General features: G+C 37.0%; 2 protein-coding genes across 3 annotated transcripts in view; both read right to left on the bottom strand.

Moving 5' to 3' along the window:
• Positions 1-805, bottom strand: part of adamtsl7 (ADAMTS-like 7) — a 37,572-nt gene extending 36,767 nt beyond the window's left edge. The window contains exons 1-2 of the mRNA XM_055037038.1: positions 628-805; positions 24-78 (exon numbers count right to left, since the gene is read on the bottom strand). Of these exons, the coding sequence (XP_054893013.1) occupies positions 24-52 (29 nt within the window). The 5' untranslated portion in view covers positions 53-78; positions 628-805. The remainder of the gene's footprint in view (positions 1-23; positions 79-627) is intronic.
• Positions 806-3,632: 2,827 nt separating this feature from the next.
• Positions 3,633-25,449, bottom strand: part of LOC129364409 (leucine-rich repeat-containing protein 49) — a 31,211-nt gene continuing 9,394 nt past the window's right edge. Inside the window, exons 9-19 of one of the 2 annotated variants that reach the window (XM_055037019.1) lie at positions 22,488-22,571; positions 22,305-22,366; positions 19,894-20,041; positions 17,679-17,762; positions 15,364-15,539; positions 13,994-14,077; positions 11,094-11,328; positions 10,305-10,490; positions 9,127-9,236; positions 6,815-6,968; positions 3,633-4,385 (exon numbers count right to left, since the gene is read on the bottom strand). In XM_055037019.1, the coding sequence (XP_054892994.1) occupies positions 4,170-4,385; positions 6,815-6,968; positions 9,127-9,236; positions 10,305-10,490; positions 11,094-11,328; positions 13,994-14,077; positions 15,364-15,539; positions 17,679-17,762; positions 19,894-20,041; positions 22,305-22,366; positions 22,488-22,571 (1,539 nt within the window). In that variant the 3' untranslated portion in view covers positions 3,633-4,169. The remainder of the gene's footprint in view (positions 4,386-6,814; positions 6,969-9,126; positions 9,237-10,304; positions 10,491-11,093; positions 11,329-13,993; positions 14,078-15,363; positions 15,540-17,678; positions 17,763-19,893; positions 20,042-22,304; positions 22,367-22,487; positions 22,572-25,449) is intronic. The other variant, XM_055037020.1, reaches the window with a different exon arrangement.

Genomic DNA, 25,449 nt, shown 5'->3' with positions numbered 1-25,449 from the left:
CTCAAAGCAAACTGGTAAATTACCTGATGGACCAAATCCTGACTTCAAGCATGACGACTCGTTCCACAGCGTTGGACACTATGTGTGCAAACAGAAAATAATGGTGCCTTCTAATTCACTTTTTTGAGAAGAAAAATAAAAGCCTTTAAAATGTATTTAGTCTCACCAAGTGTCCACTTCTTGACTTTTCTTTTCTATTCTCAATAAGAATCATTCAGCTTGAACACCCACAGACAGTGACTCTGGCAGAAACCGTTAAAGTCTTCCACCCACTTGACCATGTGAGTTGACCTCTGACCTTTTTGGCTCCTAATGAGGGAGCTCCTCTAGTGAAATCCCCCCCCCCCACTAGCAGACAGCAGATCTAAAATTCAGCTAGAGAAAGCCTTTCACCTCTCAACCCCACACTATTTAACTCAGTCATGATTTGCACGTTGTCCTATTTAGGTTCACTGAAGCAAAAAGGCTTTCGAACGCGTCCTGATAACAATTCAGCTTGTACTGATCGCAGGGGAACAGTGGCTTATTATCTGCAAACATTTAGAAAGATGCAAATAACTATGATTACATCAATAGAAACCACAAAGTTAAGACAAAATCTAATACCTGCATTCTTCTCACACTCACCTGCAGCCTAATGATGAAGCGTTTCTGCTTTTTATACTGGTGTATCCTCTCCAAGCGCAGGCATCTTCACAATGAAAACTTGAATCTGTGAAGAAATGAAGGGCTTCCCTCTCAATACCTGGTGCAGATCCATGTGACCCACTGAAACCATGTTGGGAATTCGGGATCAATCAGACTATAAGCCCCGTGTATAGCTCTTCATTGCGACTCCAGCGGTTCTGCTTTTACGCGCAAACACAAGGACTGTGACAGAGAGCTGAAAACTGACACGGCAGAAGGAAAACACCCTCTGCTGCGCCCCCTGCCTCAGCCAGCCTACTCCACTTTGTTCTTTGAGCTGTCATGTAAAAAATACGGAGGTGGGAGTCTCCTCCTGCTTTTTTCCCAGAGTGCGCGCTTGGATTTGTCTGAGCGTGAAGGAGAAGCAGAGCAGTTTAGGGTTTTCAGTGGATCAGCCACATCAACACTCTGGCACTCCTTTTGCAGGGCTGACACAAAAGCAGCGCACACAATTAATTACTCATCGATTAGTCATTAACACATGTTTGAGCCAATATCTGACAAACTGCATTAAGCGGTATTATGCTGTTCGCTGAGTCAGTCTGTCCAACTATACTTAATTGATACCATTGCCTTGCAAAAACCTTCATACTCCTTAAACATTTTCACATTTATACTCAATCAAAACCTTTGATTATTGTTCTAATTGGACAAACTCATAGTAGTGCATAATTGTGACCTACTGTATAAAAAAACATGCGTGGTTTTGAACTGCTTAACAAATACAAATCTGAAAAGTGGGGTGAACATTTGTTTTCAGCCCCCGAAGTAAATCATTTGCAGTGTCTTTTAGGGTGTGTCTCTTTCTGTTTTTCACATGCGTTTGCCCTGGTTTTACCTTCATCCATCTTCCCAACAGTTACTCTGCTCAATAAAGCTATCCCCCAGCATGACACATTCATCACCATGTTTCCCGGTGTGATGGTGAGTTTAGAGTGATGGGCATCATTAGTTGTTTTATTAACATTATCTCATTTTATTGAAATGCTATTGCAACCATGCCTAAGTATTCCTGGAATAATAGTAATAATAAATAAAAATTAATATCTGACAAAAATTCAACTTTTAAATAAATTTTGTCTAAAGAAAGGTTGTGCTCAAAATTAGCATTGTTTGTAATTTATTGGAAAACCTGTCCCAATTAATGATTCAAAATCTAGATTTTTTAAAACATGGCTATGATATAAATTAAAAACAGTTGAGACATTATTTCATTTTAATTCTTTATATGTCTTTGACCCAACACAATTTCTTTATTCACAAATAAAGCAATTAATCCTTTAAGCAAACTAAGTATAGAAGATTAGTAATAAGTCTTTAATTTTTTTTAAGCTTCTATGTGCCCTGAGACATTCTTCACTCACTGTCTGCACTCTGTTACTAGTCTTGGAGTTGTGTTGAAACTGCTCGCTGTGTTGGCAGCTGAAGTCGTCTAAACTGTCACAGTGTCTCAGCACAAAGCAGTGATGCTATCACAGTTGTTCAAAAGGAATTTACAGAAGCTTTTCTGACAGCACATGCTCACACAGACTGGACTCCTGTCAAAGCAGAATGAAAGATTTTATGTAAGATCTTCAGACTTTGAATATAACAAGATGCTTGTCTCCATATTGAGTTGAACTAGTGGTTAGAGTCTTTCACATGGAAAGAACTTCAAGTGTTGCACAAGTATTTCCTTTACTAGATCTTTAACATATCTCCTTGCACCTTGGGAGTCTTTGAAATTGTGCGAGTAACTTTTCTGGACCTTGAAATCTATAACAAACAGCAATAACTAGCTGAAACTGATCACGTTGAAGTCTTAACTCCACACCACTTCTACTTTTTGAATTAAATTAGTGCAAGTAATTAACCATGCAATTATATGTTTAATTTAATAAATTATTTACCGCCTCAAAGCTGACATAAAAACAGCTAAAAAGATGTGTAATTTAAAAAACTAACTGAAGAAAAAAAACATTACATAACACATAAACTGACTGATTTAGGTAAGATATCTGTAACCAAGGCACTGATCTCCGACAGAACAAGTACCCCAGACAGCAGAGCAGGTTTGTTAGTGTGAAGCTGTTTGACAGTTGATTTCACTTCAGTTATTTGTTCTCCCTTGACTTGTCTGGGGTTGAAGAGGTTATTAGGGAGGGCTTAAGCAAAGGTGAGCAAGAATATAAGAGAAGCAGGTGAAGCCTCTACCTTCAGGGACATTCCAGGGTTCATGCTTGACACTAAACAGAGAAGCTTCACCTCAGATATGACTTTATACTTGCAATGGTCCCTTCAAAATGTCTCAGCTTGACTTTGGATCTGGTCAAAAGAATTTTTGAATTTTAAGAACTTAGCATTTGCTAGTTTGCATGAATGACAAATAAAAAAATGCAATTTGTCTGATTTCTCTTGTTACCACTCAGTCTGCGTATGATTGGTTGAACTTTTGAGTTTTAAAGTGGAAAATGTTTTTGTTTAAATTGTATATTCTTACTTACTCATACTTATGTATGCAAGCTGGGTGCAATGCATACATTGGATTGCAATGTATCCATTACATACATACATTGCAATGCATACATTTTCTTTCTGTTTTATAGTTTATTAAGGCTTTATCTGCTTAATCCAGTAAATGTTTCTAGAGAAGCGTCAAACTTTAACATTTGTGGTTTGATTCATCATGATAAAAAACACGAGGAACCTCCAGACATACAAAACTTGCAGAAGAACAAGACAGCCTATCCAGGGACCCAGTGCATCAACTAAACCAAAGAACGGGGCTGAGAGATGACAAAACTCTCACTGTCACATTGAAACAAGGCACTTGGTTTAGTTTATGGTAGTTCTGTTACTAAAAGCTTGTCTGAATACCCAAAAACTAAAAACAAACCTTCAATTATACATCAAAGTTTTCAGAAAATAGATCCAATAAAACTATGAACACAAACTTTGTGCTAATGCATAATCTTTTAATACTAAGTACAATACAGAAAGTCAGTAGTAAACAAAAAAGACCGTGTGTTTGTTTGTGCCTTTTCTTTCATGTCAGGCAGGACGAAGTGAGTTAATAATGCATGATGCTGATTAGAGGACAGAAAAATCCTTCTATTCTCCAGAAAAATACTCTGGTAATTTTCAGTCGAGGACGGTGCAGGATTTCATTCAGAAAGCTTTTAAAGTGCAGAGGATTTTTTTTTAGGGTAGTCAGTGCACCACAAGTCAGTGAGTCCTTTTAAGCTTCCTTAGGCATGATACAGCTCCACACTCTGAGGAACGGAATCAGTGAAGTTCTACATTCAGTCAAGATGTGCTGACAATTTTACAGACATCTTTAAATCCTCCATCTCAAAAGGGTCTCCAACTAACAACTGATCAAATCAGAAGGAGATGAAGCGCCAAGAATTGGGAGTTTGACATGGGAAAAAAAAAAAGCAGCGGGAAGCAATGTCCACATTTGGTAATGTGTATGTGATCTTATGTTGAACCTTTGGTCCTTTTCACTTGGTCTCAGTGAGCTTTGCGAGACTGGCTTGGCGGAAGGCCCCACTGTCCCTCATCTCCAACACGCAGTCTCTCACCATCTCTGCAAACATGGATGGCCAGAGCTTGTGTAAAGCCTCACCCTTCAGATTGGTGTCTGATGCCCATTTGACCAATTCCTGAAGGTATTGTTCTATCACGGCGGAACGCTCCGATGACTCCACAGTGCCCTCCTGGGACGAAATAAACATATTCACAGAGTGAAACATTGCGTAGATTAATTACACAGCTGGAAGTTGCCCGAGGCACTTTGCAGATACCAAAGGAAGACCTTAACTGAAATTACTGAAATGATTAAGTGATGAGCAAAAGCAAGAGTGATTACATTTTTCAAATTCATCGGTGGCAAACTAAGAATTGTGCCAAATGGTGTCACAGTTTTAGTAGAATGGAATATAGTAGTTTTTAATGTTTGTCACTGTACACCTGTACAGTGAGATTAAAGCCAACTTCCAAACAGTGCTAGTATCAAAGAAGAAAACTAGTAAAGAAAACAACATCACAATGAATCAAAATGTACAGTTGAGAACCTGGTGCCATCTAAAGAAAGTATCTCTATTGCCCTTTCTATTGATGGGAAAAAAACTACTCCAAAGCAATGGATTTATTTGGCATTTATATATTTACCTTATATATATATATATATGACAGTTTAAATAAATGCAATAAAGAATAAAAACATAAGTATAACATTTCTTAATGCATGACTAAATGTAGAAATAATTCATTTAATTACTGCATAGTCCTGTCGTAAATTGGCCTTCTGTCAGCATTCCCACCAAAGTCAGTAAGCAGAGCTAAAGGTGCAATGCACAAATTGATTAGTCTGCATTAAGGTTGCTGTGCAGGTTAACCAATCAGATGTCCAGCTCCATCTGGCAAGCCACATGACATTATAAATTTAATAATGGATTCTAGCACATAAAATATGAAGTAATTAAACACAAAACTAACCTAATACTATATATTAAGTAATTTATTTTGTGATTGCCATCAAAAGAAAGGGCAATAGAAATATTTTCTTGAGGTAGTAACAAGTTTGTAATTGTATTTTTGATTCATTGTGATATTGTATGTTTTCTTCATGTTCTCAGGTTAAAACTGTGCCACAAATTTGCACAATTCTTAGTTTACCACAGACTGTGGTAAAAGATGTAATCACTCTTGTCTTTGCTCATCACTAGATCATCTAAGTCATTCCACTAAATGCCTGAGGCAGTTCCCAAATCCTTTAAAGTTCTGATACACACAAAATATAATTGGGACAAGCTAAAATAAAGGAAACCTAATACACTTATTGTGGTTTCATGTTTAAGCAGTTTCAAAAGCTTCAGAAGATATATGTGCAGCTGAACTGGAGCTGACCTGAATAGAATAAAGAATAGCAAGATGAGTTAAGGGTGAACTCATACGTTACTCCACTTGATCCCCCAGAGAGTTAAAGAATGTGCAGAGAACCCTAAGACAGTCTTTAAATGTTTTGGATTTGATGCTGTTGTTGACTCTGCAGGCTGCATGTTGTCTGATATGCAGCCTGTGGCAATACTTGTAGAGGTAGATCACTGGAGAAGCCCCAAAAGTACGTCTTCACATTTCAAATCAGATTCTAACCACATTTTGCCATCCGGGTTATAAACGAGAGACAAATACACGCAGCGTAAAGTCTTTGAAGTTTGAGCTTAACAGGTTGTAAATTAATGCTAAGGTTGTTTTGGAAACAGGCAGGCATGTGGAAGCTGCTAGCATAAAAATAAACCAAGGTTTTAAGTCATTTAAAACCTGAACACATTTTTCATTTTACCATTTCTCTGTGAGTCCTTTGGCTCACAGAGAAAGTGTTGGATTAATGAGAGTTTCCTGTGGCTCTTCAGAGCATAGACTATTACAGGATATGTAATGTGATATCTGTCTAAGGTAAAGGACAATTTTTCAATAATGCTAGATTTATGAGCTGATATTTAATGTTACTTAACCTCATTCTACACTATGTAGATATTCTGTATGCCCTGACAAAAATTCACTCGCTTTCGCATGCAAAATAATTTAAGTGCCTTGAATGGTGGGACAAGACATCTTTTAATAATTGTTTGACCACTTTGGGTTTTGTATGTTTTTACTTCAAACTAGTCACAATGTTGAAGAATAGTTATGTATGAAAAAAAAACTCGATTTTACACCCATCATCCTAATTAACAATGACTATAAAAAGTGGCACATCCTATGACTGAATGTTTCACAAAATGTGCATTGTTTCTTCAGACTTAGTTCTTTTCAATTATGTTTTTAAAGATGTCAACATATTTGGCAAGACATAAACAATGGGACGAGAGCTACAATAGAAATCACAGTTTAGTAGCAAAAAAGAAGTGTTTCAACACTCCTGTGATATTAGATGGCAAGTATTCATGTGGAGATATCTCTGAGATCAGTGTGACATCTTTCAAATTTGTCGCTTTTAGAAGGAGATTCCTGTCTGTCAGTCAGTGTCTGGCATTTAGTACATGTCTAGTGAAGAGGGCTAGGTTTAGCAGACAAATGTCTAGATCTATTTTTTACACCACTGAGCTTCTGTAACACCTTTGTTAATAAAAGCTAAACAAACCTCAGGGCTCTCTGGATTACAGTCTCTGCTTGGATAGTTAAAGAGCGCTCTGCTCAGGCCTTCACCCAGGAGCTTCCCATTATCCCGAAGCTCCTCTGGACTCAGCCCCGCCCGTCGACCACGCCCCTCCAACAAGAACTGCAGCTGCCTTTTCCTTCAAAGTGGAGACAGAAAAGCAGAACAAGTGAGTCAAAATAAAGAAACTGCCACACAGAGAAACAGTGGCGACAAGAGAACAAAACCAATAAGACAGCAACTTTCTCTTTTAACTATTATTTTTCTTATTCAAGAAATAAGAAAAATAAATAGTTTTAAAAAACATCAAGGGTAAACAAATTTGATTCTCAATAAAGAATAAAAACAAAAACACAAATATAATAATGGTTTGTATGAAATAAACTACATCAAATTTTTGCTATAAGTATAAAATCCTGTGTGATAAAGCTTTGTACCAACATGTTCAGCAGTGCCAGGATGCTTAAATTTTACAGAGCAGGCTGGAGGCTAACATTCCACTTTAAATGACAGAGTGTGTGAAAGCATGTGGAAGTGTATCTGTGTCAACCCATCAGTGTGTAGAAATCAGTTTCATACAAACCAGCGGGCTCAAATCCCAGCAAAGAAAATTGCTTTGAATAACAAACATGTTTCAATTGATGTGTTTCATATGTAAACACAACAAATGCTTAAAAAGCCTTTCTTTTGCTACATTACAATAAAGTAACAAAAGCTTAAGCTTCAATGTACTTAATTGGAAATTTGAGTTTTATTTTATTTCATTTTTCAAACATGCTTTGTCACAAAATTTCAAGAATCCCAGATGAAGCAGCTGGTAAGAATATGTGCCAGAGCAGCTTTGCCCGACAAAAAGTTAATCTTGAGATGGTATCCTAATTGCTTGACTTAAAAAATAATTTACAAATACAAATGTCAAAAATGCATTGTAAAATTACAATATCTGAAGCTTTGAATGTGTCACAAAGCACTGAAAATGCAAACAGTTTTGCACAGCTGCAAACCTACCGAGAACATGACTGTCAATTCAACCTTAAAAAGACTTAGAAGAACATTAAGCAAAGAAGCACCAAGCAGCCCATTTAAACTCTGGAGGAGCTGCAGAGTTTTACCAGAAAGGGAATACAGAAAACTCCTAGTCAGGTCACTATAATCAATTTGGCACTATTTAGAAAAAAGGTAACTATTGAAAAAATTAGTTACAGTGGGTTTTATTTGGTTGTTGTCAGTAAAAAGGGTTGAAAACATGTATTAATTATTAATGCAAATTTAAGAAAACTATGTAGCCTTTGCAATAATGCACTACTTTTTCTGAGCTACGACATAAAATCTCAATTAAATATATTAAATTTAGTGGTTGTGACCTGACATGGTTAAGGGGATTGAATACTTTTGCAAGGTAAAGTACTTATTCGCAGAAGGCCACTAAACACAATACTGTTCTCTGCAATAAAGATTTGAAATTATAACAACTGAATACACATGACAGCTCTGCAGGCAGATTAAGAGTTCATGATATGAAAATGACAGGCCTCAAGCTGATGAGTATAATCCAGGCGAATCCAAATGTGCACAAATTAGGTTGAGAGATGAAGTGGTGGGGGCCAAAAAGTTTGAAATGAAAGGCAGGTTGAATCTCCTTTTCTGAGAATTTCCAAGTATTCAGGAAAACCTTCATTATTTTCATTGTGAAGGTAACATTATAAAAGCCCAATGGAGATAAGGGAGGCTTTTTATTTTAAATATTTAATGTTAATGCTAATTATTATTACACAACTTTCCTGAGATTTCACAATTCCAGATTATTATTTTAATTAAAAGAATAGAACTTAGTAACTAAAATAACAAGCCAAAAGTAAAAATGTTATTTTTTCTTTAAACAAGTCCATGTTTGCCTCAACCAAGCTTTTTAAGAGCAATTTCAGAGTCATCTTGTGCGTGACAAGTAGAGCAGATTCTAGATTCGTGAGGATGTTTTTGTTGACCCAGAGTGACAGACCTTAAGACTTATTTGGCTGGAAGGAATGCTTGTGTCCAGGTGCCAAATACCCACCCTTAGCCAGAAACACAAAGTCTAATTCCTCTGGCTCCTCTGTGCCAGCCTGTGTCTCATAGCTACACACACAGTCGCAGAAACGTATACTCGCACAAAGCTACACACAGGCATGAATGCACATGCACAGAAGCCTACATATTCAGGAGGTGAAACTCATTGAAGAATCCAAACATTCTTGATTCATCTAAACAAATACTGCTTACAGCCTGAAACAGTCTACTGAGCATCTGACAGTTCTCACCTGGACTCTTCCAGCAGCAATAGGAGCCGGCAACGTGGGGTTTCAGTGGCTGCTATGTGACCCAGTGTCCCAAATACACGCTCTGCAGCAATTACATCATTCATGGTCACCTAAAATCAACAAAAGAGTTCACTGATCGCATGTTTCTATAGTTGATTTAGAACTTAAAAACTTTAAGTCTGTCTTTCGTGGTTTATGAAGTACAATAACAGTGGTATAGGAGAGCAGACTAAAGGTACATTACACATAAGAGTTTAGCTTAGTCAATGTTAATGTGCTCCTGTGAAATATAAATAACATAGTTAAGAAAGATCCTGACGTTCAGTCTGCCAAGAATAAAAATGTAGTTAGGTATAATGAGGTGTTCACTTTATATGGTTCATACAGCAAAGTTAAATAAGAAAACACCATATTCCATGTGTCTATAAGTCATTATTTGTTTCACAAAACCTTCTCATCTGTAATATATAGTTTCCAACATTTTTGGAAGGAAACAACATTTACGTTGTACTTCTGCCATTATACGTGCTGTTTTTGATGCATATGTGCTTGATTTCTAAACTGACATTAACCAATCTGTTTCAGTCAGACCCATACAACCACCTCTCAATGCAGTAATAGCAGGAAGTCTTTGGGGGTATGTTTCTACATTATCCTAGCCAAAACATTTAACATTGGATTCTTCAGACTAGGCCACCTTCCTTCACATGTAAATGGCCTGCACTTGTTTAGCACATTATCAAGTCCAGAGGACTCTAAAGCACTTCACACTACATTCATCTTCTGTTGGTGGTAAGCTGTATTGCCTACCCTGGGGCAGACTGATAAAAGTTAAGGCTGTGACTTATGTTATCTAACAAACCTTTGAGATCTTCAGCTAGATTTATATAGAGATTAAATTATACACAGATAGACCCAATTTACTTGTAAGGTGGAAGATATTTTGGGATGTCAGAGTAAAGGGAACTGAATACATATCCATATCAGTTTTTTGAGTTCTATTTGTAAAATATAAACCTAGACATTCAAGTAATACTTTCCTTCCAGTAAACAATAATGCACTAATTTCTGTTGGTGTGTGACAAAAAGTCTCAGTACCGAGGTTGTAAAAGTGGAAAAGTTCAACATGCATATGCACTTTATATACTGTCTGTACTGAAACATAAACCAGCCCTTACCTCCTGGCCATTGATTTTTTGAAGGTTGAAGTGGTAGAGACGATAGATGATGAATGAGCGCCACAAAGCCAGACTGATCACTGGGTTTCCTTCTGGATGAATGGTCAGTTGGTCCAGACGCCTCACCTGAGCCAGAGCAGCGAGCTGGGGGAGACGGCTGATGTTGGTTTCCAGAAATATCAGGTGCTAAGAAAGAAAAAACAAGTTCTACATCAATTTCTTTAAAAGTATTTGTTAAAATGCAAAAGAAAATAAAGGATAAAAATTTACTTTAGGCTAAAACTCTATTTCAGTATTTGGAAATTTAAAGTATTAAATACCTATCAACAAATGCAGAGTGACTAAATGAAATGTTTTTGTACAAAAAGATCCAAATACTTGCCAAAGAAAAGACAAAGAGTGAATGTCTAGCTAACTAAACCAATGCAAGTACCAAAAACACAAGTTTCTAAATTTTACCAACACGCAGAGAGCCTCATTTGGACACGCTCGTGTCTCCCTTCCCAATTTATTGCAAATGCAAGCAAGGATTCATAGACTAATTAGAGATGTTTTATTGGGCTTATCTTAGCTAAAATTTCACGGCCGTAACATATAACAAAAAACATGTTGCAGTTTTGAACCTAACAGAACGAACAAGGTCATCCTGAACTGTCCATCAAAGAAAATACCTTTGCTTATTTTTCAACTTTTTTTTCAAAAGTTCTTCAGTGTATATTTTCTTATTTTAGTTTTGATTTTTTAAATTATTTTTTTCCAAACAGTTTTCCATGTAACTGGTGACCTCACCGATAGATTTGGGAACTTGACTCTTATCCTAGGAAGTGTGGGAACGATGGCATCAAAGTTAATGAAGCGGAAGGCGATGACGGTGACAGCACCAGCAGTCTGAACACCCCAACCTCTCTCCAGAGCCTCCAGGGCTCCAAGTCCAAATAAACGCAGGGTGTCTCCATCAAGCTCCGCCAGATGACTGTCAGACAAGGACAAGCTCTGAACGTTGCCACTCCCTGTCTCCACAAGTCTGTAAAGAAAAACATGAAAACATTCTATTTGAAACAGAAGCGTGCTGCCTTGGGAAGTTTAAAGACTAATCTTTGAGGAGACAAAGGTGGATACAGCTGGTTAAAGAATTATAAAGGAGCTGGCTGACAATATCCTGCATGTTTTGGTTAATAGCTGCTCTCTGCTTACCTGCACAACAGCTGAAATGCTCATTTAATGAGAAGAAAGTCTTGAGAGCAGAGAATCTGAGCAAGGCTAAAGAAGATGTGTATCCAGGTGATAATTGGCAGCCTGTGTACTCACCTGTGTACTCAGGGGACATTGCTTGCAGTGATACTCTATGTATCACTGAAAAATTTGAGTACAGGCCGCCAACAAACTACATCTCTACTGCAGCTAAAAACAATACTGGAATGTGAATTAGAGTCAGGTCTTGATAATGCGGAGATGAAGCATGACATATGAAGAAAGCACACAAAAAATGAGAAAAACTTGTGAGCACCATGAATCCACTGCACTGTGTTAGATGATGTATCTCCATGATCAGGGCTGAAAGACTGCCAGTTGGCTCTGAACTCCATTGTGTCACAATGCTACAGATAAATTATGAAGGCGGAGAGCAAGCCACGGAAAATGATAGGAAAAAAAACTATGGCATCAACAAACCCTGAATGTACTTCAGTTAGCTCTATCTCACATAATCCCACAGCACTATTAAAAGTGACATCTGTCATCTCTAAAGAAGCTTAATCTTCTCAAGTTGTTTCAAGATTTCAACTCTCATTAATGAATCTGAGTAAACCTTTTTCCTCATCTTTCTATCTCGACAGATGTGTTAGACACATTCCACCTGTCTTCTGCCTTAAACATTTGCCAAATGAAAAAGACATGACCCTGCATCAGCTATAATCTGGCAAATTCTGCTCCAGTAAATCACAATTCGATAACAAAATTAACATGCTCAAAGTGGCGTCAACATTAACTTCAATGTCATTCTTATTTGTCGCCAAATTGTGGTAGCTAATGTCAAGCAGAGATGAGATCATGTGTTTTCTTTCTACATGAAAGAAAATTCCTTTTTAATCTAACGAATCTTACGATCTGTTTAAACAAACTGAGAAAATTCTGTTTAAAGAGAGAGGACATTCTGTTCTCTCCGAATGTGAGAACAGTGATCAGTTAATGCACACTGCTGCAGATTTCAAAGTAAATTTCCATTATGGCAAGAAAATACAGACTTGGTAAAAGATAAAGTAGAGAGTGGAAGGCCTATACAAAACTGAAGTTTAGAGCTCTATTTTGAAAGGTTTAATCCAATTTTGTGGTATCTCCATCTGCCCATACAGACTTACATATAATAGACATATAATAGACTTCATAGCAGCCACTTTATACCTATTTATAAAACTATGAATAGGTAGACAAAATGCAAGTTTAAGAAGAAATTGTTATATCAAAAGTACCCTAAAATGAACTAAGTAAGATTGAACAAGAATTTCTTGTGCAGATGATTATTGTTAATAAAGAATCTGTCAGCTTCCTTAACAACTAACTGCATTTAGTTGTTAAGGTGGAACATATCAAACATAACTTAAAAGAAATTTGATTTTGCAATTTGACACCTTGAAGTTGGCCTCTGTGTCCTTAAGACGCTCTTGCTCTTTCCAACACTCGGCATTCAGCATGTCATTACAACAAGCTCAATTAAGACATTAACAACCTTTCTCAGTACCGCTGCACTGAGAAGTAGTTTGTATGATAAGCTCAGCAAAGTCTCTGTTGCACCAGGTGTTTGCTAATTGTTGCTGTTACTATTCTGGAGGATCTGAGCAGGAAAGGCACAGGGGTGGGGTGCTCTGTGATGCAGAAGCTTGGCTGGAGAAATAAGCTGGAGTAGGGGAAACTTTGTGAAAGCAAGCATTTAAGAAACCGTGAATGACTGGAATTAGGATTCAAGGTTTGCTGAAACATGAGTGAAAGAATTAAAACAAAACCTCAGGTGTGTGTTTCATGAGGGAATAACATTGTAACATGATGAAAAAGGTCAAAAAATCTATTGAGTCTGTACTGGGCTGAATCATATCAGTTGTGCCTTTTCCCTCAATTGAACTATATTGCACTTTTAAAACAAAAGCATTGGCATTGAAGTTTTCTGCTTTGGGGCTATTTTTTACATCATGATGCTGGGAGGAAAGGCATTCTCTGAACCATGTAATAACATTCCTTCAGACAGCCCTTGCTTTCATCTCAGCCCTCCTCCTCATAACTCAGCCAGAGCTGGATCACAGTGTGTGCATGAGAAGCTACCAGATATCCGACGTCACAAAACAGTTTTCAACGTCGTGTTATGAAATCTAGCAGGGGAAAACCTATTTTTAACATTTCCCACATATACTTGTTTACTATCTCTTCAGGTGCATAACTACAGAAGGTCTTTTGGTCCTGAGCATGTAAATAATAGGGTTACTGTGTTACTTGAAAATATTTTAAGGTGTGTGGGGAACAACAGCTGTTGCAGATATTGACTTCAACTATTAAATGGTATTTTAGCAGCTGAAAATTTTACAGGGACATCAGTTCCAGAAGTCAAGTAACTTATCGGAAAATGTATCTCAGGAGTTGATGGGAGTCGATCTGTGAACAGCATTATTGGTGCATTAAACATGAGAGCAGCTTTTCCTTACTTTGGATCTCGAGGGCTGTTAGGACGGCTGTTGGTGCGGAGTCTGTTTTCTGGTCGTTCTGGTCCTGAACCTGGACTTATCCGTCTGTTGGAAACATGGCAAAACCTTCAGCAACATTTAAACACAATGTGTACAAAACTGACCAAATTAGTGTCACTCCTAATTTGGTCATTTATTTGCTTGTCTCACTGGTTGTGATGAATTTAAGTTTTGAGACTTTGGCGATAGAAACAAAGACCTGGGATGAAAATAGTTGTTTGAAATCATCCTAAAGAGACCACAAATGTCTGAAAAAAAAAATCCTGAGAATTTGTCCTTGTCATGACACTTACAACAAACTTGACCTAAAAATATTCATGCCTATGCCATGTCTGATAAGGCCACAGAAATTTGAACATACCGGTATTAATGTCTACTTTGGGTTAAGTAATGGAATCTCTGCTACAGTATATTGAAAAAACTCAGATTGTCATATTTTTTTCACATTACAACCCAAAAATGTTTGAAAACAAATGCACACTACACTTCTCAGAGTTTTATTTGTTAAAAAAACAGAAACCTATCAGGACATGGCTATCAAAAAGATAAGTGTTAACTATAGAAGGTACCAAGAGGTCTATGGTAATTCTACATAGACAGATTTGGAACCAGTGAAATTTGGTGAGAAAAAAGTTATTGTTCAAAAACAAGTATGTGGAAAAAGTCAGTACAAAATTCAACAATTTAATCTATGAATGATGTGTGTGGGCAAAAACTGATACTGTACATCACCCTGAACACACTATTCTCAAGATTGAACATGGTCTTAATAGAATCATGTTGTGGGAAGCTTTTATTTTCTAGGATGTGCAAGATGTGCAACATTGTCATCTTTCTGGATTTTACTTCATCCAGAAAGATGGAAAAAGTAAAATACAAGGCAATAGCAGAGGAAAACATGCGAAAGCCACACACAGACTTGGAATTAAAGCTGAGGTTAACTTTCCAGCAAACAACCAGAACTACTAAGGAATGGTTAGATCAAAGCATAGTCATGTGTTAGAATGGCACAGTCAAAGTTCAGACCCAAATTCAATCGAGAACCTGTCATAAAAAATAATAGAATTGTGTTCACGTTTATTCTCTATTCAATCTAACTGATTTGGAACTACACAAAACAGAAAAAGTTAAATATCAGCCTGAAGGCATAGAAAGCTTGCAGCTCAATTTGCTTCTAAACATAATTTCAATAGAATAAATTTTGACAGCAATGTGACAAATTGTAGAAAATTGAAAGGGGTAACGGATACATGGCAGGTTTTGCCAAATAGTGTATCCAAAAGTTTTTAAAAAAGTCTGACATTTTATAAGAAACATTATGCAGTATGCACCTTGGTTCCTCTGGAGAAGTCTCCTGTGCCAGGCCATTGGTCTGCGCAGGGCTGTGAGCAGGACTGTTCTCTGGACTAATGTCCTCCTTAGAGCCGTTTGTTGGAGGCAGCTCCAAGCAGGCTTTGACACCCTCCCACTGCTGGGCCGCATTACGGATTGCTAGACGACGCTTCTCCTTGATGAATACATCAAATACACAAACACAAAAGGTGTGACTACTGCAGTATATTGCACAAAGAGTATACATTTAGAGTGCAATTCAGTTATTAGGAGACCAAAACAAGCATTTGGTATTTGTGGTTCCGTTTGGTCAGTTGTCTGCTTTCAGCTTATTCTGCAGAATGAAGTGCATAACTTGCTACATTATTCCTTCCTTGTTCTATTATAGTTATTTCTAGATTTTGTTTCTCTCTCAAAGCTAGAAGTAAATTGGTAGCAGCAGCATTCCTGCCACTTCTGGATTATGGAGATGTTTTATATATGAATGCTTCGACCAAATGTCTTCAATCATTGAATACTATCATTGTGCTTTAAGGTTTATAACTGGTAGCAGACGTTTTACACATCATTGTGACTTGTATGCAAAAGCTGAATGGCCTCCTTTAAGCGTACGGAGAAACAATCATCTGATGATCCTGATTTATAAATCTCTACTCGGCCTAACTCCAGGATACTTAACCTCTCTCTGACATAGCTCGGTTAGTTCTCATACTTTACGCTCAAACAACATTTTTCTTTTGCATGTTCCACGTGTTTGAACTAAAAAAGGGAAGCAAGCATTCAGTGTGTTAGCTACTACAGCCTGGAATCAGCTCCCGTCTGAACTCAAGATGTCAGAAATGATTTCGCTGAATTTATTTTGAGCGGTTCTTAAACCTAGGCAACAAGTTTCTATGAAACAGAGTCACTGCTTTTAAATTGTTTTTCTATTGTTTTACACTTGTGAATATATATTAATTGAGTATATTCTGAAACAAGTTTGCTATGTCTTGCAGACTTATGCCCAGGTCCCTTTCGAAAATGAGATCCAGATGTCAACGGGGTTTCCATGATTAAATAAAGGAAATACTTTTTTTTTTTTTTTTCTAAAAAGTCAAGACAGTACTTAAATACTTCCCTGTCTGACAACATGAAGTAAGGTCTTGAAAAGCAAATTCCTCTGATAAAGGAATTCAAAAACAGATGATAAACAAAGTCATCAATATCCATCAGTCTGGAACGGCTTACAAAGTAATTTCTAAGGCTTTGGGACTTCAGTGAGTCACAGTGGAAGGAATTATCTGGAAATGGAGAATACATTAAGTTGCTCTGAACCTTCCTTAAAAGAATTGGCCGATCAGAATTACTTGAAGAAAGTGTTAACTCATCCAGCAAGTCATTAAAGAACAACATTTAAAGCAATGCAGACTTTTCTTGTTTTAGCTAAGCTTAGTGTTCAACAGCAAAATGACTCTGTAAAAAATAGTGGCGGAGACTCTGTAAAAACTGGTGTTCACCAAAGACACACACACAAGCCCATCTCACATCAGTTAGAAATATTTTAATGATGCTGAAGACCCAAGAGGCAAAAATAAAGCATTTTATAAGTGTTCATCCATGCTACATCTGGTGTAAAACCAACACAACAACAAGATTGCTGCTTCAGGACGTGAAGTTTTTAGGGAGCAATTGCTTTTCACAGGGTCAGTTTGGTTTAGATAGACTTAATAAATGATATTCTAAATAAAAAACTCATTTTGCTCATGTTACCTGATCTGGTAATCTAATGGTGTAAAACAGAAAAGCTTTTAAGAAGTCTCTGGGGGTAGGGCGAATATATTTTCACAGACCCTTCTTAAGTTCCTGAAATACAGCTTTCAAATAAGTTTTGAGATTTTGTTTTACAAAAAAGCCTGTTACATTATTTAAACAAAAAACAACTTGCATATTAATGCCACAACTGTAATACACCACTCTTTCATTGTGTAACTATATAGCTTTTAAGACAAACTAAAATGAAATAAAATTGATCAGAATAAGGCAATTGTTATATCTTCACTGGCAACGTTAGAGAAAGTATATAAAAATGAGTAAAATATATAAATTAAAAATGGTAGTAGCTATCTGCTTAAATAAAAGAATTAGACCTCAGGAAGCCTCAATATAATTAAAGCAAAACTGAACTTTTTCAATAAATACTCATCTATGTACCAAAGACAGCTAAGCAATTATCTGCAATCTAACAATCAAAATATTAGTTGTACTTAAAATTGCACATCAACACACTCAATCCATGCAGATGTTAACATCAGAACAAAGCAGATAGGATTAGTACCTTATGAATTGTCTGCTTGTGACTCTCCTTCTTCTTTTCTTCCTCTTTTCGAGTCAATACACCTGCCATGCGCCGATCCTCGTCCTGCAAAGGAAAACTGGTGCAATCATGGTGTCGCTCCATTCATGAGTTGTGAATTATTCAACAGAGCAAGGAGGGGATGAAGGGGGATCACAAAAGAGACAGTCTGGGTCTAAAAGACTCTTCTCAGCACCGGAGATCAACCACTATGGAAGCCGGGCGAGGAATCCTAACACCAGCCAACTGCATCACAGGATTATCTGTCTGATTTCCAGTCTCAGATAAACTGAGCCCAGCTGTTGTGGAAAGGCAGAACTCCCAGAATGCAATGCTCCCAAAACAATCTGAGCCTGCTGGCTAAGAGCAAGGGGATATTCAGCTTTCAGTGAAAAGCTAGCGGAGACGCAGCTTCAGATTGATCAACAGAGTTTGATCCAGTGAAATGAAAAAATAATTTCAGCAGCTGGAGGAAGTTTTGATTGGATTTTGTGAATACTGTCACACAAAATGAAGAACAAAAGATTCTAATTCTCATCTTGAAAACATGAAAGTCTTCTGTGTTAATTACTTTAGTGCTGAAGTTTAAAGCAATTAAATTCCTAGTGATTTTGTGAATAATTGCATTTATAATAACAACATTAGAAAGCATCTTCATATGTGAACTGCCATGTGACATTTAATTGGACAGTTTTTGCAAGTGAAAAAAAACTGATGCAGTGCCTTCTAAAAGTATTTTTATCCTTGAATATTTTTACATTTTGTTTGGTTAGAACTGGTCCAGACCCAAATTGTTTCAGACAATGTGACAAAGCTTTGAATGCTTTTTTGTTGACAGTGGCTCTAAATCCTTTCTGGCAGAGTGTTAGCAAATTTACAAAGCCAGAAGGGCAAAACTCTTTCAAGATGGTACATCAAAACACAATTTATTTGGATTTTTTTTTTTTCAAATATGAGCAACTTTGAGATGATCTACCATGTAAAAATCCAAATAGAATACATTAAAGTTTATGGTGTAATGAGTCAGTTTGTGAATGTAAAGCTATGAACATATTTTAAGGTGGTGTATTGCATTTCATTGGATAGTATCTGCACATAAAAAAATAAAATAGATACATTTGGATCAAGTATTTTGCTAATCTATAGAATTAAATTTAATTAAGTCAAATATATTTTCCCCTCAATAAATGAAGCATATCCAGTATATGGGCTGTTAAAACCTTCTTTTCATTTTCTCCTGAAATGTGAAATTCTTTTCTCTGTTTCATTAATAAGATTTAATCTTCCAGCACTTAACCTCAGGTCTTGACAGATTAGTGACAGCATAGTGCAGTAGAGGAATTTTTGTCCAAAGCAGATCAGGTGAAATATAATTTAGATCATTGTTAAGAGAGAGACTTAATTACTGGATGGAAGAAAAAAAATAGTGATTTCTAGAACTTTAAGCTGCAGGCAGTCACTTGCTGAAGATATTTTTCAAATCACACAGATCATAAATCTTGAAAAACCTGGTGTCGTTACACTTCAAAAATGAAAACCTGAGAAAAGGGTTGAAATTCCCTATTTATGTTTTGAGGGCAATGTCTGTGGTACTGTCAGATTCCTCTCAGGTTACAAGCTCAGTCCTGGGTTCTCACTTCTAAATACAAACTAATGCTCCGCTGTAACATATTCATGGCATGTGGTAGAAATACAATAGTGCTTCTTATGGCAATACTCAAAATACTTTACAAAGTAAAGTAAACATGATTTGTATTTCTGTACCAATCTATCTATTGTATATATGCATCTCTTTCGGTATATGCATGTATATGTGATATACATGCATATACTAGAGCTGGTGTGTTTGCATTTAAATGTTCTTAAATAATATGGTTAGTTGGGTATTAGTATCTTTATTTAAAAAATAAGGTAAAGATTATGACCCCTTTTTAAAGATATTCTGACATAATTTATCTTAGTAAAAGACAAACTAGTTTTTAATCTACAAAATAAATACATTAAAACTAAGATTTCCAGCATCTACAATGATGCCCCTACAGCACAATTTCTTTCTTTCAGTTGAGTCTCTAGAAAAAAATACTTAGTCAGCAGTCAAGATCTCTAAGGAAGTAAAGTTTCAAAAGTGCTTCTCGAATGATTACTTCTTTGTCCCATTAACACCTGAATAAGCCAATGAAAAAAGAGTGAGTCTTACTGTGATGCGCTTCATGTCCAGCTGTCTCAGGTGAAGCACACAGCGCAGGACGGCCTGCTTGTACCATGTCTCCAGGGCTACAGGATTCCCATCCAGGGTGAGCTCAGAAATGGACTGTGACTCTCCAAGGCAGGCTAGCTGATCAAAACTAGATAGAAAGGAAGAACATTGTGAGATCTTAAGAACAATGCGTCATTACACAAACCACTGAGCCATAGCTTATGCTTAAATAATGGCGCTTTTAGGCAGCCTGCAATTAACACTGAAGTCAAAGAAGGACATCTTTTACCATCTTTGTATCATAAAGGGTCATTTGTAGACATGAAGAAGCAAAATTATGATAATATTGATTATATTAGCATTTTTGTCCTTTTTATATTATATATATATCTATATATATATAATTATCAAAATAATTTTTTTCTGAAAATCTGATTACATAAAATCAGTAAATAAAGAACTTTTTAAAATATATAAATTCCAGCCTACAGAAAAGTATGTTCATGCACTGTACAGTATGAGCACTCAATTCTTGGTCAGGGATCTTTGTACATTTAATTACTACATCAGTTGTTGTAGCATTGACACAATCAACCTGCAACCTGTGCTGAGGTGTTAAGAAAGCACAGGTTGATTTAATAACTGCCATCAGTTTATCTGCATTGTTGAGTCTGGTGTTTCTCACCTTCCCTTTCTTCAGTTCTCCTGCACATAAAAATAAAATCCATAAAACTTTTCAGCTGAGGGAAGCAGGAAGTGCTAAAAATGAATTCCAGGTATATGCCTGAAGTGATTTGATAAACACAATAAACCAACAGCAGCAGACGACGTGGCTTCATAAATCTTCAACTCTCACACTAGACCTCAAACAAACTGGATTTGGTGCTAAATCTGCTAAACTTTTCATTTGTAATTGATTGTCCACTGGGCAAGTGTCCAGTCAGTTTCTGTTTTAAAAAAAATTTAATCATTAATTATGTAACAATCAAATTTTCTGAGAACCTGAATCGTTAGTTTTCTTTAGCTGTAAGCTATTATAAAACACAAACAGTATATTTGTTTGTGTATACAAATGACTAATAATTATAATATGGAGGTTTCATTTAATTTTATTCAATCTATTTAAATATACCCATTATAAAAAAAATGTACTGTAAATAATACCATTGAAATTCCTCAGTCAGTTTCAATGCTTTGTATGTTTGCAGGAAAGATGATTGTCCGATGATTGTCTTTGGACAAATTGCTCTCTCCAGGACTTGTCCCTTCTTTGTGTTATATGTTTTGTAGTATTGTCACAAATAACTCATCCATAATGACAAGTTCTGAAATATAGAATGCTGCTAAGAAACAAAGAAATGGGTAAGTGTAATTTAAAAATTGTTTAAAGTGGCCTATCAAGATTTTAAGGTCTTAAAAAGATTTTTTTTTTAAATTAAAATGTAATCCTTTTTAGTGGCTTTTTAAGATTTTTGTAAAGAAACTAAACATCACACTTTTTATGAGATTTTTGTTTCAAGGTTCTCTACTGGGTAAGATAGGGACACCAAACAAATGACTGCGCTCTGATTATCTACCTAGCAACAGAGCACAACTGTTTCTCTTTCAGTATTATATATTTTCTAATGTTTATCCCAGGCTTTTGAAACTCTTGCTTTAAATTTACATTCAGCAGGTCTGGCTTAATTAAAATGAAATAAAAAAAATAATAAAAAATAACTATTCATGCACAAATTACACATTTCTTATATACAGATTATAATTAAACTAGTATGACACTATGGAGTTAATTGGAGCTTTTTTATTTTTACTCAGTATCTGATGGTATTTATTTGTTCCTGACTACGTGTGGCCCAATGTAGAATCATGCTGACACTTGAACAACAGTGCAGGCAAGAGATGTCAGGTCAGATCTGACAGTACAAGGTTAACATGGACAAGTAGGGCTGTCCCACCATATATCCCACATTCAGAGGAGATGATGTTTTGCTCTGGCTAAGTAACACTGAGATACCTCCTTTTTTAAAGATCAATGAGGAAGGAAGAAAATAATAACATATTTCCAGGGGTGACAAAAGTGTAATTTGGGATATGATTAAACCAAAACAATGCCTACAACTTAACCTCAAAACCTCAGTAATACCTTTATTACTTTTTCTCAGATTGTGTCTTGGTTGCCTGATTAACTTTAGGCATTCATCACAACTATTTCATACATAGCATTTCAAATACGTACATTAATGTAAGTAGATTACGTCTGTATTATTATCAGTATCTGTGTGAGGCCGTATGCGTTCTGCCTCTTTTGACAGAAGCTGCCAAATCCCAGGGGAAGGGACGTGGCATAGTCCAGCCACCATCCCTGTCTCTGCTCTGTGGGAATGAGGGAGTTAAGCTATACCAGCTCTTACCTGTGGATGTTGTTGCAGCTAAGAAAGAGACGCTGCAAGCTGGCCAGGCGGTCCACCTCAGTCTAGAAAGAGAAAAGGGGAGAGGAAAGACAGAGGGATGGATGGAAGTGAAGAGAAGAGGATGTTCAGGATCAGGGCACTGCATCGTCACAGCTCTGTTTGCCTCTCCATTCCCTCAGTCACCTTGCAGCTTTTTGCTCTAGCATTCAGCATCCTCAGCCACTCTGCGCATGCACACACACACACAAACAGAGCATGCTGCCTTGTCTGCACATGGAGGGGAGGGGCAACAGAAAGAGAGAGAGAATGAGTGAGACAGCATGAAGAGAACAGTGGGGAGGGGAGTGTGTGCTGCGCTAATGCAGAGATTTCCTGCTGCAGGAGGCTAACTTGAAATGCTAACTGGGACATTTACACATCCAGGAGTACAAACAGCTAACGACCACAGAACTACATCGCACTATAAAACAAGGACAGCAAAGGTAAATTCAACAGAAAAAAAGGCCTACGATTGCTTTTACTGACTCGTCAGGTCACATTCAAAATCAATACACATAGACACAGTGAGGGGGTGGGGTGAAGAACAGCAGCTGGCCAGCTGGCATGCTGACCTGGACACAGAGGAGCAAAGGACGATATCATAAAAACATCACCTAATCAGATGTCAGAAATGTGCTACTTCATGTAGAGCATCTTACGATGTATATGTGTGTGTGTGGATGACCAGTGATGCACATGATGGGAGCAGGGAGGGCACTCCCAGCAGCAGCCTGAATGAGCTGTGTCAGCATCCACCCATCGTGCAGCCAACGCCTCACATAGCGGTTTAGATTTCCTGCCCAGCTTCTGGTATAAATTAGACTGTAGCCTAGCTTAGGTTATGCTAGCTCCTTCATTGACAGCAATACACCAATGCAGCAGATACACATTTCTTAGAGTTACCCACAGTCTACATCCATACACAAAGTATCTTTCATTCTCACTATAGGGCTTATAAATCCAACAACATAATTTTGATGGTGTGAGCCATCTGGCTTATAAGCTATTAAAATGTCTGAATATCACTAACATACACTGGTTCAAATTTGACAGTCTTTGTGTCATGTCTGAGGGTGTTTTTCTGGTATATTTTTCTTCCAAACAACTGAGAATTGTTTAAGAACCACATTATTGTTGCCCACTATCATGGCCATTCAGAAGCATAATCCACAACGTCACAAAGCTTAAATAATCTCAGACTGGGTTCTTGCATATGAAAAATGGGTTACTCCAATTGCCTTTACAATTAAGGCTATTGGAGTAACCAATCGCCTTGACTAAATTAATTGTTTGCCTGTGGGATGTGGTGGACGTGATCACGTGATCAATGTTCAGTTGCCCACTTTGTAGCAACTGTGTGACAGTCATATAAACAGAAATAGCTGAGGAAGCCTTGACACCTTGGTAAATCCAGGACAACAAAATGTTTAGCACTATCAAGCAGCAAAACATCCCCAGACCATTTCACCACCACAACCCAGTTCGATTGTCAGCAAGGCAGCCTTTTTTGAGGTTCTGTCAGTTTTAGACAAAAAGTAAAAAGATACATGCCTTACTCAAACATCCATACTCAACACAAAAAACACTAAAAATTGTATGAGCTCAGATGAAAGTAGAACAATTAATTGTACCTGCATCTATCAGTTAGAGGATCATCAAGCAAGCAACATCAAAGCTTTCCCTTAAATGGAAAAGCATACAAGTTAATAGCACCTTTTACAGCAAATTGTTGTTTGATACTACCATGTTCGATTAAGAACCTGGAATTTCTCAATATGTAGTGCCTTTTGGATCATGAGAAATTTGAGATTAAGTAATTTTATTCACTGTATTTGCCAGGGAACCTCTAATACATTTCTTTGAAAAAGTCATGCTGTCGAGTGTTATCCAGCACTGACAATGAACCTCACTCCCCAAATCCCTGCCTGTGTCATCCTCTGTGTGAATGCTGGTGAAGAAGCAGCAGCTGCATACTGTCTTTAGCTAAAAATAGCAGCTCTCTCCCAGACAGAATGATGTCATCACTGGGTTGATGAGCTACAACAATCGCCCACCAATGTGCTCTCTTTTTCAACTAACCTGATCAATTGGAACCAATCAGCTGACAGGATTTGCTGAGAGCCTGTGCACAGCTACATGTTTGTGCCTCCTTTTGTGCCTGCAGGCGTGTATTTATCTCTGTGCCTGTGCCTTCACCTTTTTTAAATCCTTGCCTCACCCTCTGCTCACTGGCAGCCTGCGTGTCTTCAATTTTCACACTTACTTTGAACTCCAGTGAATGTGCTACTCCAAAAACATAGAATAAGCTCTCACCAAAGCATGCAAAATGACACACCACAAAAGGAGAATGAAAGGCACTCAAATAAACTCCACTACAAGCGGGCCCTGATGGGAATTTTTTTTAAGTTGTTGAATTTTGTGGCAGGTCTTTCAAAAGAGTAGACATGCAATAAGATCCTAGCAAGTCTTTTCTAAAGTGTACCATGACGGCAGATTAATTCTTTGCACGAAACCAGCTTGGGGTCATATGTCAATCAAAATCCATTGGTATTCTCTGTACAATGTTGCATGCGTGTGGATCATATTTGTACTATTTGGATTGTAATAGGAATATTGTTCTTGTTGAATGATCATTTTTATAGATGCAGACGTGATTATATTCAAGCAAACAGTTTTTATGTTAGTTCCTATGTGAAAAAAAAAATCAGACAGACATGTTAAGCTAATTAATCTATAGTAACACTGAAAGTGTGCTGCAGATTGTCTTGCATTAACCATTTTTAGGCTGCTTAAATCAAGTAGCTCAGAAGATGAGAAAGCCCTTGTGCTAATCCAAAAAGATAGTCTCCTTCTGCAAGACACCTTTTTGCCTCCTCTCACTAATGCTTGTATAGACTGCTCTCTCTCTTTCTTGTTATATAAAAAGCATTTTTCCTTTTGAAGATTTGTAAAGTTACATAAATTGCTTTTTTTAATAAATGGATGGTTCACTTTGGTATCTAATTAGAGTGGTGTGGAAAAACTATTATTAAAAGTATCTGGCAGCTTATACTAACAGACTAATATAATCTTAGTACATACATAAAATCAAATCAATTCAAGTCAA

Source organism: Poeciliopsis prolifica, unplaced genomic scaffold (assembly GCF_027474105.1).
Source record: "Poeciliopsis prolifica strain line A6 unplaced genomic scaffold, Auburn_PproV2 SCAFFOLD011, whole genome shotgun sequence".
Classification (NCBI taxonomy): domain Eukaryota; kingdom Metazoa; phylum Chordata; class Actinopteri; order Cyprinodontiformes; family Poeciliidae; genus Poeciliopsis; species Poeciliopsis prolifica.
The sequence above is the reverse complement of the archived record's forward strand: the minus strand, read 5'-3'. Positions and strand labels throughout refer to the sequence as shown.